This window comes from Leptodactylus fuscus, chromosome 4, assembly GCF_031893055.1.
Source record: "Leptodactylus fuscus isolate aLepFus1 chromosome 4, aLepFus1.hap2, whole genome shotgun sequence".
Lineage (NCBI taxonomy): Eukaryota > Metazoa > Chordata > Amphibia > Anura > Leptodactylidae > Leptodactylus > Leptodactylus fuscus.
In genome coordinates this window covers 209,698,407-209,711,786 of record NC_134268.1, presented here as the reverse complement: position 1 = coordinate 209,711,786, position 13,380 = coordinate 209,698,407, and the positions used below count along the sequence as shown (strand labels likewise).

The 13,380-nt window shown below is 43.5% G+C and overlaps 1 protein-coding gene across 1 annotated transcript in view; it reads right to left on the bottom strand.

Moving 5' to 3' along the window:
* The window catches only part of LOC142201191 (uncharacterized), a 228,549-nt gene extending 216,034 nt beyond the window's left edge, over positions 1 to 12,515 (bottom strand). The window contains exons 1-6 of the mRNA XM_075272018.1: positions 12,211 to 12,515; positions 10,229 to 10,338; positions 6,501 to 6,656; positions 5,970 to 6,119; positions 4,532 to 4,629; positions 890 to 1,013 (exon numbers count right to left, since the gene is read on the bottom strand). Coding sequence (XP_075128119.1) covers positions 890 to 1,013; positions 4,532 to 4,629; positions 5,970 to 6,119; positions 6,501 to 6,656; positions 10,229 to 10,338; positions 12,211 to 12,274 — 702 coding nt within the window. The 5' untranslated portion in view covers positions 12,275 to 12,515. The remainder of the gene's footprint in view (positions 1 to 889; positions 1,014 to 4,531; positions 4,630 to 5,969; positions 6,120 to 6,500; positions 6,657 to 10,228; positions 10,339 to 12,210) is intronic.
* Positions 12,516 to 13,380: the final 865 nt, after the last annotated feature.

Sequence of the window (13,380 nt, the reverse complement as noted above, 5' to 3'; positions counted from 1 at the left end):
GCAGCTTTCCCGTAGATATAATGGGAAGAGAAAGTCCGCGGAGGAAAACTCTGTGAACTTTCTCTTCAAAGCGCTGCGGAAAAAAACGCAATGCGATCGCGCAGCGGCTCTTTCCGCAGCGCTTTAGCGCTGCGATTACGGCCCGTGGGGCCTTAGCCTCAAGGGAATAATTCTTACTGAGGCGTCCTTCAAGGGTCTTTCTTGCGGCAATTTATTTTTGGCTTATAAAAAATACACTGCAGCATTAATAAATGGTTGCCCAAGTACATGTAACCTTCAGAAACCAGTGCATGTACAAATGGCTATGTTAAGCCTCGTTCACACAGGGCACAGGCCTGCGTATTTTCCTGATTCTGATGCGGGAAGCCACGTCACAATAGGACCAAAATGCGCTTGTCGGAAGTCGCGGCTTCCCGCTCCGGAGTAGGCCCAAATGAATGGGCCTAGTCCGGAGGGTGGTGTTGCAAAGCGGACACTGGGGCTGACTCCGCCGTGGAATCCACCTGAACAAAGTGTAGCTTGCTTCTTTTTTTCCATGAGCCGGAACATACCACTCACGGAAAAAAGGAAACTAGCAGTCTACATACACCTCTATTGTGAGGGGGCGGATTCTGAAGTGGATTCGGAGTCAGAATCCGCCCCCTCTTGCCCCGTGTGAACGAGCCCTTAGGCTCCATTTAACAGATGCAAAAGTGATCTGAAACTTACAGGGGCAGAATAGGAACAGAGAAGACCATGTCTGCCTCCCCGTGCAAGGTTCTAGGTAAAGTTTTTGCATGTGGCATCCCCAACTCATGCGCGCCACTATCTCCCATCATGCTTCACACCACCCCGTCCCATGAGATGTCACTGCGCCCCCTCCTGTGCAAAGACAGGCATTGACACTGACCTGCGGCTGCTCCATACTGAAGAGATAGCTGGCCATCAGCTGCAGGGCCTCAGGGCTGTTGGGCTGATATTCTAAGGCTTTAGTTATGGCTTCTTTACATTTGTCTCCAGCTCCTTCTTCCATGCTGTCCAAAATAAAAATTAAATTTTAGTTTCTTCTTCATTTTTATTTTGATGTAGATTGTGAGCCCTATAGGGGCACATTTTTTCCTATCAGTATTGTCTTATGGAGTATGGAAGGGAATCCACACAAACACGGGGAGTACATACAAACTCCTTGCAGATATTGTCCTTGGCAGGATTCGAAACCAGGACTCCAGCGCTGCAAGGCTGCAGTGCTAACCACTGGGCCACCGTGTTGCCCTAATTTCTTCTTCATTTTTAATCAGGAGAGAAAATGAGTGGCTCTAAAGATTGGTCTGCACAACTTGTCCACGCTCAGGTTGTTCTAGAAAGAGCGCCACTCTTGTCCGTGGGCTGTGTCTGTATTACACTGGAATCCCTTTCACTCAAAAACGGTTTCGCCGCAGAGCGCATAAAACGCTCACCGCCGCTCACGGCCGGACACTTTTCAAACCCATTCAAATGAATGGGTTTGAAAGAGTCCTGCAGGTTTCCATCTCTTGCTCTGTTTTGTGCAGGAAACGGAAACCTGCAGAACGGAGACCGGGCGCAGATATGAACGAACCCTAAGTGACATAGGCAAGAAGAAAATCTCCCCTTTTATATGACTTCTCTTTCTATATATGTTACACAGCCCGTACTCCATACACAATAACATTCAGTGCGAGGCAGGAACAGCTCTCAATACCGAAACAAGGGGAAGAATAAAGAAGGAGAGGATTTCACACAAAGGAGACAAAATGTGTTAATAAAGTATATTACACAATGTATTAAAGGGGCTCACACTAGGAAAAGTAATTTTTAACTAATCACACCTTTGCATAGTCTTTAGAAAGTCTATTCCACACTTACGTTTAGTATGTAGATTGCCTCAGTGGTTTCCTAATAAGTCTGTTTTTATCCATATGCTAATTAGACTGTTACACAATACATCATGCACTCCTCTCCTGTTGTTTCCTATGGGAGGCTGCTGCTGCTGATGATGACTCGCTTCCTGTTTGCCTCACACACATAGAAGATAATAGGAGAGACCAGTGCTGCTGGGAACTTCCTGTGCTGGCTGGAGGCTCATTAGCATATGAATAAAAACAGACTTATTCAGAAACCACTGAGGCAATCTACATACTAAAGGTAAGTGTGAAATAGACTTTCTAAAGCCTATGCAAGGATGTGATTAGTTAAAAATGACTTTTCCCAGTAATAGAGCCCCTTTAATAACACAAATACCGTATATACTCGAGTATAAGTTGAGTTTTTCAGCACAGTTTTTGTGCTGAAAAAGTCCATCTCCACTTATACTCGGGTCATTACAGTAATTCAGTAATATAGTTACAGACCTGGCATCCGGACCTGGTATACAGACACCGGGACGGGTACCGGGCCGCAGCATCGTCCCGCTCATAGCAGGGGCCGTAAGTACTCCTGCAGTTTGAAATTAACAGCATCGCTACACTCCTGCTATGAGCATAGCGATGCCGCAACCGGGTACCCGCCCTGGTGTCTGTATGCCGGGTCCGGATGCCGGGTCTGTAACTATAATGGCGCCGCTCTGCTTCAGAGCGGTCACCATACCAACCGGCACCTCCGCTGTAACTTTTACAGCAGTAATGTCGGAGCTCCCTGCAATCATGGCATGGGGAGCTAGGACATCTCCACTGTAAGTGTTACAGCGGAGATGCTCTACGATGTCCCGGTACGAGGGGTCCGGGTAGGTGCTGCCATGCTGCTGGAGGGAGGAGGGAGCGGGCGCAACTGCTCTCTCAAGTGCGATCCTATAGATAGGAACTGTGGCCGGCCGCCGGCAGAAGCGCTTCTGCCAGGGATTCCCCTCAGCGTTCCTGCACGGCTGCAGTTCTCCTTCAGGTCCGGCCGGCTGAGGATTTCCCTCAGAGCTTCTGTAAAGTCTCCCCGGCTGCAGTGCTTCTCTTTTGCAGGCTGCTCTGTGCAGCCTGCAAAATAAATGACAATTTTTGCAATGTATTGCAATGCATTAGGATTGCAATGCATTGCATTTGTGATCAGACCCCATGGGGTTCAAGAAAATTTTTTTTTAAAAAAAGTAAAAAAATAAATAAAGTATTAGTAAATAAAAAGTATTAAAAATTCAAATCCTCCCCCTTTCCCTATCACACATATAAAACTAATACTGATAATACTGTGAAACACATACTCGTTAATTATCCCTGTGTCCAAAAACGCTCTACATATCTATAAATATATTTTTCCCGTACGGTAAATGCCGTAGTGGGAAAAAAAAAAGTTCTCTAACTGCCCCTTCCCTGAGACTGAGTCCCCCCCCCCACCCACCCACTTGGAATTCAGCCTGACTACATCCAGGCTAAGTATAGGGTATCAGCAGTGCTCATATTCCATCGGGAAGGGGTTAATAGGAGCACTGCAGATCCCCTATAGTCAGCCAGGCTGAGTTCCAAGTGGGGGGAAAAAAAAAAAAAAAAAAAAAAACCAGTCCTCAAGCTCAGGGAAGGGGCAGACAGACATCCAAAACACCCCCTCCCCTCCCCCAGCATCTACTGCACCCAAAAACTCCGACCATTTTAATTTTTGAAATTTTCCAGTAGCTGCTGCATTTCCCCCCCCCTCGGCTTATACTCGAGTCAATAAGTTTTCCCAGTTTTTTGTGGTAAAATTAAGGGGGGCGGCTTATATTTGGGTCAGCTTATACTCAAGTATATACGGTACTGCCAGAAAATCAGGATAAGCGCTATACTACACTATAAGAGGCTAGAGCCCTTCTATAACTGGAGGTAATACGCTAGACCCAGTTACAGGGTCTGAGCCTTTTGAGAAGCCGCCACCTGTGATGACTAGGGATGTTTTTTTTCTGCTCGCCTCAGAGAGGTAAACACTCAACTGCATGCAGGGGGTCATAAGAGATACCTAAATACCAATTGTAAATAGAAAGACCATATGTTCATGGGATTTCATAGACCTTGGACCACACCATTGAGTCTATTTACAATAAACCCTATTCCTACTGGTCTGTGTGTCAGTCTTTACTCAACTCCTTGCATTCTACTCATGGACCAGGATGTGCCAGATGAACAGTAGTATAAGCCTGGTCCGGATAGAGCAGTGTAAAAACTCTATGATAGTACACTAAGTTGGAAACGACTAGTCTAGAACTTTCCAATACATCTGAGGATCCCAGTCCGCGTCTGCTCGGGTTTTCTGCTCTTCCTATTTATTATCACTATAGCAAATAACACACTGAAAAGCGTTGATGTTGCAAAGCATATGAAAGAAATGCCAAGTCTAAACCACACGCCAGTTCAAAGACTTGCAAGCCCGAACCCCCCAATATCAGTCCTGAATTTTCAGCACCGCGGACAGGGTCGCGCCTCCTCGGCATCCAGGCGGCTCTGAGCCCGCCACGTGAGCTGCAATTCAAAGGCTTCTGCTTTACCAAAGTGAAAATTACTAAAGACTAAAAGGAAAATATGTGATTTTCATGTCTTTCACTTCACAGGGTATAAAAGGAGAAAAAAAAAATGTAATTTACCAAAGATCAGTGAGATAAATCTCAGCGACAGAGCAGAAGGCTGTTGAGATATCCTTTGTAGTCACCTCCATTTCATCAGAAAAGTTAGCTGCCCCCGACTGCGGAGAAAAGCGGGAGATGAAATGATGAGATTTCTACAATAACACTTCAGCTATAACTAATTCCTTACACCAACAAGATACTTTATTATCAAAGAGCAAGTCATATATGGAAGCAGAGATAGATATGTATGAGACGGATACGGAAGTGGAGAGATAGATATGAACTAGATAGATAGGAGATAAATAGATAGAGATATATGGAACAGATAGATAGATGGATAGATAGATAGATAGATAGATAGATAGATAGATAGATAGATAGGAGATAGATAGATAGATAGATAGATAGATAGATAGGAGATAGATAGATAGATAGATAGATAGGAGATAGATAGATAGATAGATAGATAGATAGATAGGAGATAGATAGATAGATAGATATGACAGTATATTTTATAGTAGAAACATTAATAATAATAATACATTTTATTTCTATAGCGCCAACATATTCCGCAGTGCTGTACAATTTGTGTACATTACATAATTCTTTCTGATTTGATATAATCTTAAAGAGGTTATCAGGGATAAACTTTTTTTTCTTTTTAACAAAAAAAAAAATAAAAATAAAAAAAACACGCCCACTCTTGTCCTCAGTGTCTCGCAGCACAGTTTGGTCCTGCTGCTCCGGTGTCTTCTTCTGGCATATGACAAGTATTTCTCCAAAAACAACACTGGAGCAGCAGGACCGGACCACACTGGGAAACACCAGGGACAGGTGAGTATGGGGTTTTTTGTTTGTTTGGGGTTTTTTCCACCTTTTCCACCTTCTCTGGCCTCCTATTAAAAAAACTAAATGAAATAAAAACAAAAAACCTTTATCCTGGACAACCCATTTCAAGACTACATGTTTATCCAAATCCATTCTGTCATTCCAAAGATATAAGTCATTTTCGTAATGAAACATTTTAGGGTCTAATAGCCAAGTGGGTGGTAACATTGCATGACTAACAGCACACAGAGACCCCGCCCCAGATAAGCCTGAGTTACCAAAACATCTTTGGAATGGCTGAACTGATCTGAATAAACAACACACCAAAATGCTGAGGGTGATAGCACGGATCAGATGAGGGATGTCATTGAGCTTTACAGACCTGAGGACAGCTAGTTGCCTAGTTTAGAGAAGCCATTGTTACAGTATACCATACTAGGTTATTTTGAGTTAATAGAAGGGGGTCCTCATCTCTTGGCCAAAGTGGAAAGTGCTGCACAGAGCCCCTCTTGCCCCTGTCCTGCCTTACACAGATAGCCAATGGATGAGAATGATCCGCTGCCTGTAGCGCGGCGCAGGATTACAGCGGTCAGTCATAGATCACATGATGTACATCACCGGCTCTTACCACTTGGGGTTGACTTTGGTAAGTTTGGATCATGACTTCTATTCCCTTGTGGAAGTATTGTAAGGCCTCCTCCTTGCAGTGGATCTGCCCCAGACACATGTACTTGGAGTGTCCCTTGTCAGAACTGAGACTTACAGCTTTTAAGAAGACCTGCCGAGGAGTTAAGGCGGGTGAACAAATCGACAATAGTGGACCCTAAAGTTACTGTTATGTCAAAGCCAATAGTTGGTTGAGGTATTACTAAAGTGTATGAGCTGGTGTCTAGTAATGTCTCTCAGTGGTACAGTACAGAGCTACAGGAGACGCAATGCCCCCTGCTGGTAGTAGAGGTGTGGCGCTGCTTTTAGACGATGCCATAACTCTCCGCCAATAGCCAAATGTTTCTGCATCGTTTTTTACTTTACATGCATTAGAGCAATAAAATATTGGCATACGCATAACTTAGAATCAGTGTGCGCTCTTATACACCCATTCACCACTTTGGGGTTTTTGCAGAAGACACAATGCACCTTAGACCGGGGCTACAATCACAAAGGATATTTGTTTTGCTTTTTCTGCATTGCCCAACTCCATACAGATGTTTCCCATCATGTCCAGGATTTCAAGGTTTTCTGGCTCCAAATCCAGGGCTCTCTGGCAGAACAGATGGGCCATCTCAAAATTAAAATTGTCCAAATACTCTTCAGTCTGGAAGAGAAGATGCAGATTATGGTTTATTGGAGTATCAACATGTCCATGTAATAAGATGATAAACATCAGTACAAAACAGATCATGAAAGGGAAAATGCATCCCTGACTACAGGAACACGGCAAGGCGACACAGATGACATTCAATGTACAATGTACTCACTTCATTTGTCCCCACCAACTTGCTAGAATATATTCATTAGGTAAGCACAAGGGGCCAGAGGAAAAAAAAAAGAGTATACAGGGGTATATAGAGGTAGCCGCTGCTACTAGTCCTGGGGAACCTCAGAGGCCCAAAGGCCTCTCTACAAAACCACACGTATTTACATAGCACATGGTTAAGTGGAGGGGGACCCATTAAATATTTTGTATTGGGGATCCAGTAGTAAGACTTTTTGGTGAGATTTTTGATTTAGCGAATGAATATCTATGTTTAAAAAGATTCCCAAAAATCTTGCAATTCCAACTTTTGCCAGTAACCAAAAACATTCTTTGACTTCCTGTTACCTATAGAAGGACTATGGGGCAGAGACACAATGATCTGGAGCAGACCCTATTCACTTTTAGTGTTTTCTGGGCATGCCCTGTGACCTGGATCCTGTATATTATCCTACTAATATTATAAATGTGAAAGTTTGTATGTTTGTGGGTTTGTTCCTCGATCACACAAAAACAGCTGAATGGATTTAGATGAAATTTGGCACATAGATAGAATGTAACCTGAACACATAGGCAACTTTTTATCCCGGTAAATGACATGGCTTCACGACTGTTATGAATTTATGTTCACATACTATATTACACTGCTCCTAAAGCAGCTTATCTCAGCCAGGTCTGTTATCTCTCTATGTAAATACTCAGCTAACCCTCAGTGGATTGTGTACATGCATTTGCATATTATTTGATCTGCTCCAGGCAGTGCTAACACACTGGATGGGAAAACACCTTTAATCCAAATTGGCAGTTTGCTACTTTTAAACATGATGGGAAAAAGAAAATGTAATTTGTCGTAAAATTCTAAAACAACGAGATCTATGAACATAGCCAGACGCCACAGAGTTCTCCTCAAGCAGAGCTGATGGGGATCAGCGACACAAAGAACACGCTCATTATATGGCGTCCCAGCGAGCTGCTGAGATGCCGGAACAATCACAGGCACGGCGTGAGGAAGAAGTTTAGAAGTAGACCAGCTTTACAGTTGCCGAAATGCCACAGCAGGCGAACCATTGACAGGAGCAATTTTCTGAATATAGGCGGATCATCGATGCCAACAACCTGCAGACAAAGTCGCTGGCAGAGGCTATTCTACGTATACATGATAGTTGTGATCACTAGTATGCTGTGTTGAGGTGAACGCAGCAAAGAATTCTCCAACAGAAAACAGGAAGTCTCAACATATTAAATTGCCTAGTGGACAAAGTCAGAATTGCAGGATTTTTATAACATAAAACGTGATTAAAAGTTTTAAAATTATTTTAAATTATTAAAGTTTTTATATAACTTTATGCACATAGGTGGAGATCTTAAAAACCATGAAGAACTGAAACACAATATATGTTGGAAAACTGTAAATTTTACCATCTAACAAACAAGCTTTATGTTCTGAATCCAGAGTATCTCTTTAAATACGATCTGTATCTACTCCACACATGACAAGTTTAATAAATACCAGCATTCCCAACGAAATCATTTTAGGGCATCCATGTTATGCCGTTCCTCTCTTACTCCTAGTAACAATTTATAAATAATTTTTTACAATTGAGTGTTACCATTATCCTTGTCAAAGGGGTGTGTCCCTAAACACTTACTGTATATACTCGAGTATTAGCCGAATTTTTAAGCACAGTTTCAGTCCTGAAAAAGCCTCCCTCGGCTTATACTCGAGTCAAGCAAAAAAAAAAAAATTATTTTATTTTCTTTTGGGGGGGGGGGGGGGGGGGCGGTTAGTGGAGGAGTCTATGACCAGCCACAATAGTAATGTATCGAATGTCCCATAAAATTGTGGGGAAAAAAGGGAGCTTTAAAAAATGTAATTAAAGATTAAAGTAAATAAAAGTTGTAGATCCCTCCTTTCCCTAGAATACATATAAAAGTAGGAAATGACTGTGACACACAAACACATTAGGTCTCCCTGTGTCTGACAGTGCCCGGTCTACTGAATATAGGGGATCTGCAGTGCTCCTGTTCCATCAGGAAGGGGTTAATAGGAGCACTGCAGATCCCCTATAGTCAGCCAGGCTGAATTCCACGTGGGGGAAAAAAAAATTCAGTCCTCAAGCTCAGGGAAGGGGCAGACAGACAACCAAAACACCCCCTCCCCTTCCCCAGCACCTACTGCACCCAAAAACTCCAACCATTTTAATTTTTGAAATTTTCCAGTAGCTGCTGCATTTCCCCCCCTCGGCTTATACTCGAGTCAATAAGTTTTCCCAGTTTTTTGTGGTAAAATTAGGGGCCTCGGCTTATACTTGGGTCGGCTTATACTCGAGTATACACGGTGAATTTGGTCAGGCTATGACTGTCTTGGTACACACACCCTATTTGGTAACATAATTTATTCATAAATTTCTAGGAGTAGTAACAGAGGAACAGGACAATGTAAAGTTATAAGAAACGATGCAGAATGGTTATATTATGTGGAATACAAGTATTTACTAAAGCAGACACGTTCGAGTCCTCTTTGAAACTGAGATCAGAGGTTGCAACAGCTTTTCCACCAACCTAAAGGTGTTTTGTGGGATTAATTTAAAGAAAAAATCCCAGTGGGGTGAAATAAAAAAAAAAAAAAAAAAAAAAAAGAGATATAAAGGCGCCCAGTTCTCCATTCATGTGGCACATTCCCTTTTTCCTCCAGTCCACAGACTGCCTGGGCTAAGAATGCAGAGAGTCAGGTGACCACTGCACCCAATCACTGGCCTGTGATGTCACATGTTCGTACTGATGATGTCACTACTGATACTCAACATGTGACTGCTGAGGCTAGTGACAGGGCGCAGTGACTACCTGAGACTCTGCACTGCCAGCCACGTAGTCCAAGACCGGTACAGAATGGGGAATGTCAAGCACAAGGGCAGGTAAGTATCAGGAAAGGTGGGTTGGATATGGCTGATAACAGAAAGCAACAGTTTACAAGTGACAGTGGATGGAAAGAAAAGGTGTACGGTGTATGACAACATCTCCCAATCCCTTTATTGTTATGTATCTCGTATTAAAAGTGGTCGGCCAGCAACTTTTTTTTTTTTTTTTATAGACCATAAATATCTAATCGGTGGGGGGAGGGGGCTGACAGACGGCCCCTGCACGGATCAGCTGTTTGGAGTTACATGAACCCAGAAGAGGATAGCTCTCTGCTCTGCATAGTGGCCGGCACTGGTACTGCAGATCAGTAATTGACTTCATCAAGAGCTAAGCTGCGTTACCAGCCCCTATATAGAAACCAAAGCCAACTGCTTCTGGGTCCATACACATCTGACCAACGTAGGGGCCGTCTGCCAGTGCCCCACTCATTAGATATTTATGGTCTATTCTAATTTTAAATTTCTGGACAACCCCTTTAATATTCGCTGGCTTACCTTATCTAATAGCTGATGAATTGAGTATTTGTCGGCAGTTTTCTTCTTGGCCTTGTTCTGCATCCTCATTTTCATCCGGTCTTGAGCAGACAAACCAGTGATGTCATCAGCTAAAGGGATGAGAAAAAAAACAAAACAATGACGCACGCCATGTAAATAATACCGAGAGACGCGCTGACCCGATACCGGTGTTCTGCAAGGATTCCAAGTGTCGGACCCAAACAATTTGCTATGCTGTGGTCTGGGGACAGTCAATTACATTTTCTCAAGGGGCTTTCCAGGACTAATGATGACTAGAGATGAGCGAGTACTGTTCGGATCAGCCAATACGAACAGTACGCTCCATAGAAATGAATGGATGCACCTGGTACTTCCGCTTGGATGTAGCCGGCGCGCTTAACCCCCCGCGTTCCGGCTACGTCCATTCATTTCTATGCGAGCGTGCTGTTCGGATTGGCGGATCCGAACAGTACTTGCTCATCTCTATTGATGACTTCTTAGGATATGTGATTGGTGAGGGGTCCAATGCCCAGGTTAAAAGGCTAGATTCCCCCCGGGCACAGGCGGTTTTATGTACCGCTAGAAAGCCAACAGTGCGCTGAATTCAGTGTAATGTCTGCTTTCCCGTTATGGGTCCCAAGGCTGGAGAGATCCTTGCTGTTATAACGGCACCGACGTCTGCCCACTGTAAGAAGGGCGTTCCTGACAGTCAGCTGAGCTATGAGGAACACCCCCTTCACTGTATTCGTCCATAGTTCTGTACTGTCAGAGGGTGTGCTCCTTACAGCTCAGAGATGATGCTAAGCTGTGAGGAACACCATCCCCCCGGACTGTACTTGTCCATAGTCCTGTACTGTCCTTAACACGAAGAACGCCTCCCAGTACTAGACTATGGACAAGTACAGTCAGGGGGGCGATCCTCACAGCTTAGCATCATCACTGAGCGGTAAGGGACGCCCCTTCTGACAGTACAGAGCTATGGACGAGTACAGTCAGAGGGGCGATCCTCACAGCCCAGCTAGACTGTCAGGAACGCCCTTCTGGCAGTTGGCAGAGATGGGTAACAGCACCAATAGCTCCAGCCCCGGGGCACATAACGGGAAAACCGAATTCAGCGCACTGTTGGCTTTCTAGCGGTATATAAAGCCGCAAGTGCCTGAGGACATGAAAGGCCCTCTTTAAAGTTAATGGAACTTTTGACAGTTCTGTGCTGGATTGTAGGAAAGCTGTATACGTCCACAGACACTAAATTATACCGTGTCATCACACCAAAGCCTGGATGAGATGTAACAGCCAAAGTGTGCAGGAACTGGCACTTACTAGTTACTGCTGTATAAGCCTAAGTTCACGCGTTAAGTTTTACCCATGAAAATCGGTTTGTGTGTTCGCCGTATTTCCAGGCCAATGTGTAGGTAGACGCACTCCTAGCAATACAGTTATCTATGCTGCTCGGAGTCCCATATAATACTATGGACGGCAGGGACTCCGAGCAACATAGATAAAGCTATGTTCATGTTTGTGTCGGAGACTTGGTGAACAAAAAAGTCGTGCATGCACAGTTTTCTTGTCCACTGCTTTCAGTTTATAAACAAGGACAACTGGCGGACCTCATTTATAGTCAATGGGATCCGTTCGGCTCCGTATGTAGCCACTATTTTAGCAGTCTGTTGTTCTGGACCTCCGCAACAGACAGCTAATGCTAGTGTGACCCTAGCTCTATTCCTAGGAGTCCCTCTCCCTGCACACAGGTGGAACTTGGTAGTGTGAATATAGGCTCAGTGTACAGAGAAGTAGCAGAGCTGAGTTTGTCTTGTAACTTGTCTCTCTTCAGCTCAGTGCAGCACTTACCCATAAAGATACACAGTACTCATTGTATTATTGAACATACCCCTATTACCAAATGACAAACTCAGCACCACTACATGCATGGTCACATTCTGCAGATGAGTGGTTCAGCATGCTGGGAGTTGTAGTCTGCTCACCTGTACTCCTTCCTCTCTGCTTCCTCTTGGGTTTGCTGCTCCTCCTCTTTGCCTGTCCCCCCATAGTTGTAGTTGCTGCCCCCTGTAATCCCCAGGTAGAACGTAGAGAAGTCCCAGTCACAGACAGCAGCTCCGAGCTCAGCTCTCTTCCTGTAGCACCATGTGCAAGATCAGCGTGGCTACAGCTGCAACGGCGGCTGAGAAGGGACAAACCTCCAGCACAGGCGAAGCTGAGAACTCTGCAGCAGGAGCACGTACGGTGAGTTCATAGAGATTGTACGTGCATATAGTTCAGTGTGCGCAGATCTGCTGTCAGTCTGGTTTATATCCATGTAATTCTTACTGTCTGTGCCCTGCCAAAGGATATGGGAGACAGAGACTGATTATAGGTGATAATGGAGGATACTAAGTAATAACAGCCTGAGATATAAGATACAGAATAATAATAATAGTAGTAATAATAATAATAATAATCATCATCATCATAATAACAGCCTGAGATATAAGATACAGCATAATAATAATAATAATAATAATAATAATAATAACAGCCTGAGATATAAGATACAGCATAATAATAATAATAATAATAATAATAATAACAGCCTGAGATATAAGATACAGCATAATAATAATAATAATAATAATAATAATAATAATAATAATAACAGCCTGAGATATAAGGTTACATTGACAGTCATTGTATCTGCACTCAGTAAACCCTCAGGGCAGCAGATACAGGAGCTACTATGGGGCCAAAAACTATGGGTGCGATTAGTAATAAGTATGTATGATGGAAAGGCGTGTGGAAAACTGAATGCACCGCCATTACTGTGACATCATTATAATAACTTTCTTTATATACCATAACGTTACAGTGTACAGAGTATTTTTTTGTGTGTGTATTATCTCTGTACTGTGACATCACTATGTGTATTATCCCTGTACTGTGACATCACTGTGTGTATTATCTCTGTACTGTGACATCACTGTGTATATTATCCTGTACTGTGACATCACTGTGTGTATTATCCTGTACTGTGACATCACTGTGTGTATTATCTCTGTACTGTGACATCACTGTGTGTATTATCCTGTACTGTGACATCACTGTGTGTATTATCCTGTACTGTGACATCACTGTGTGTATTATCTCTGTACTGTGACATC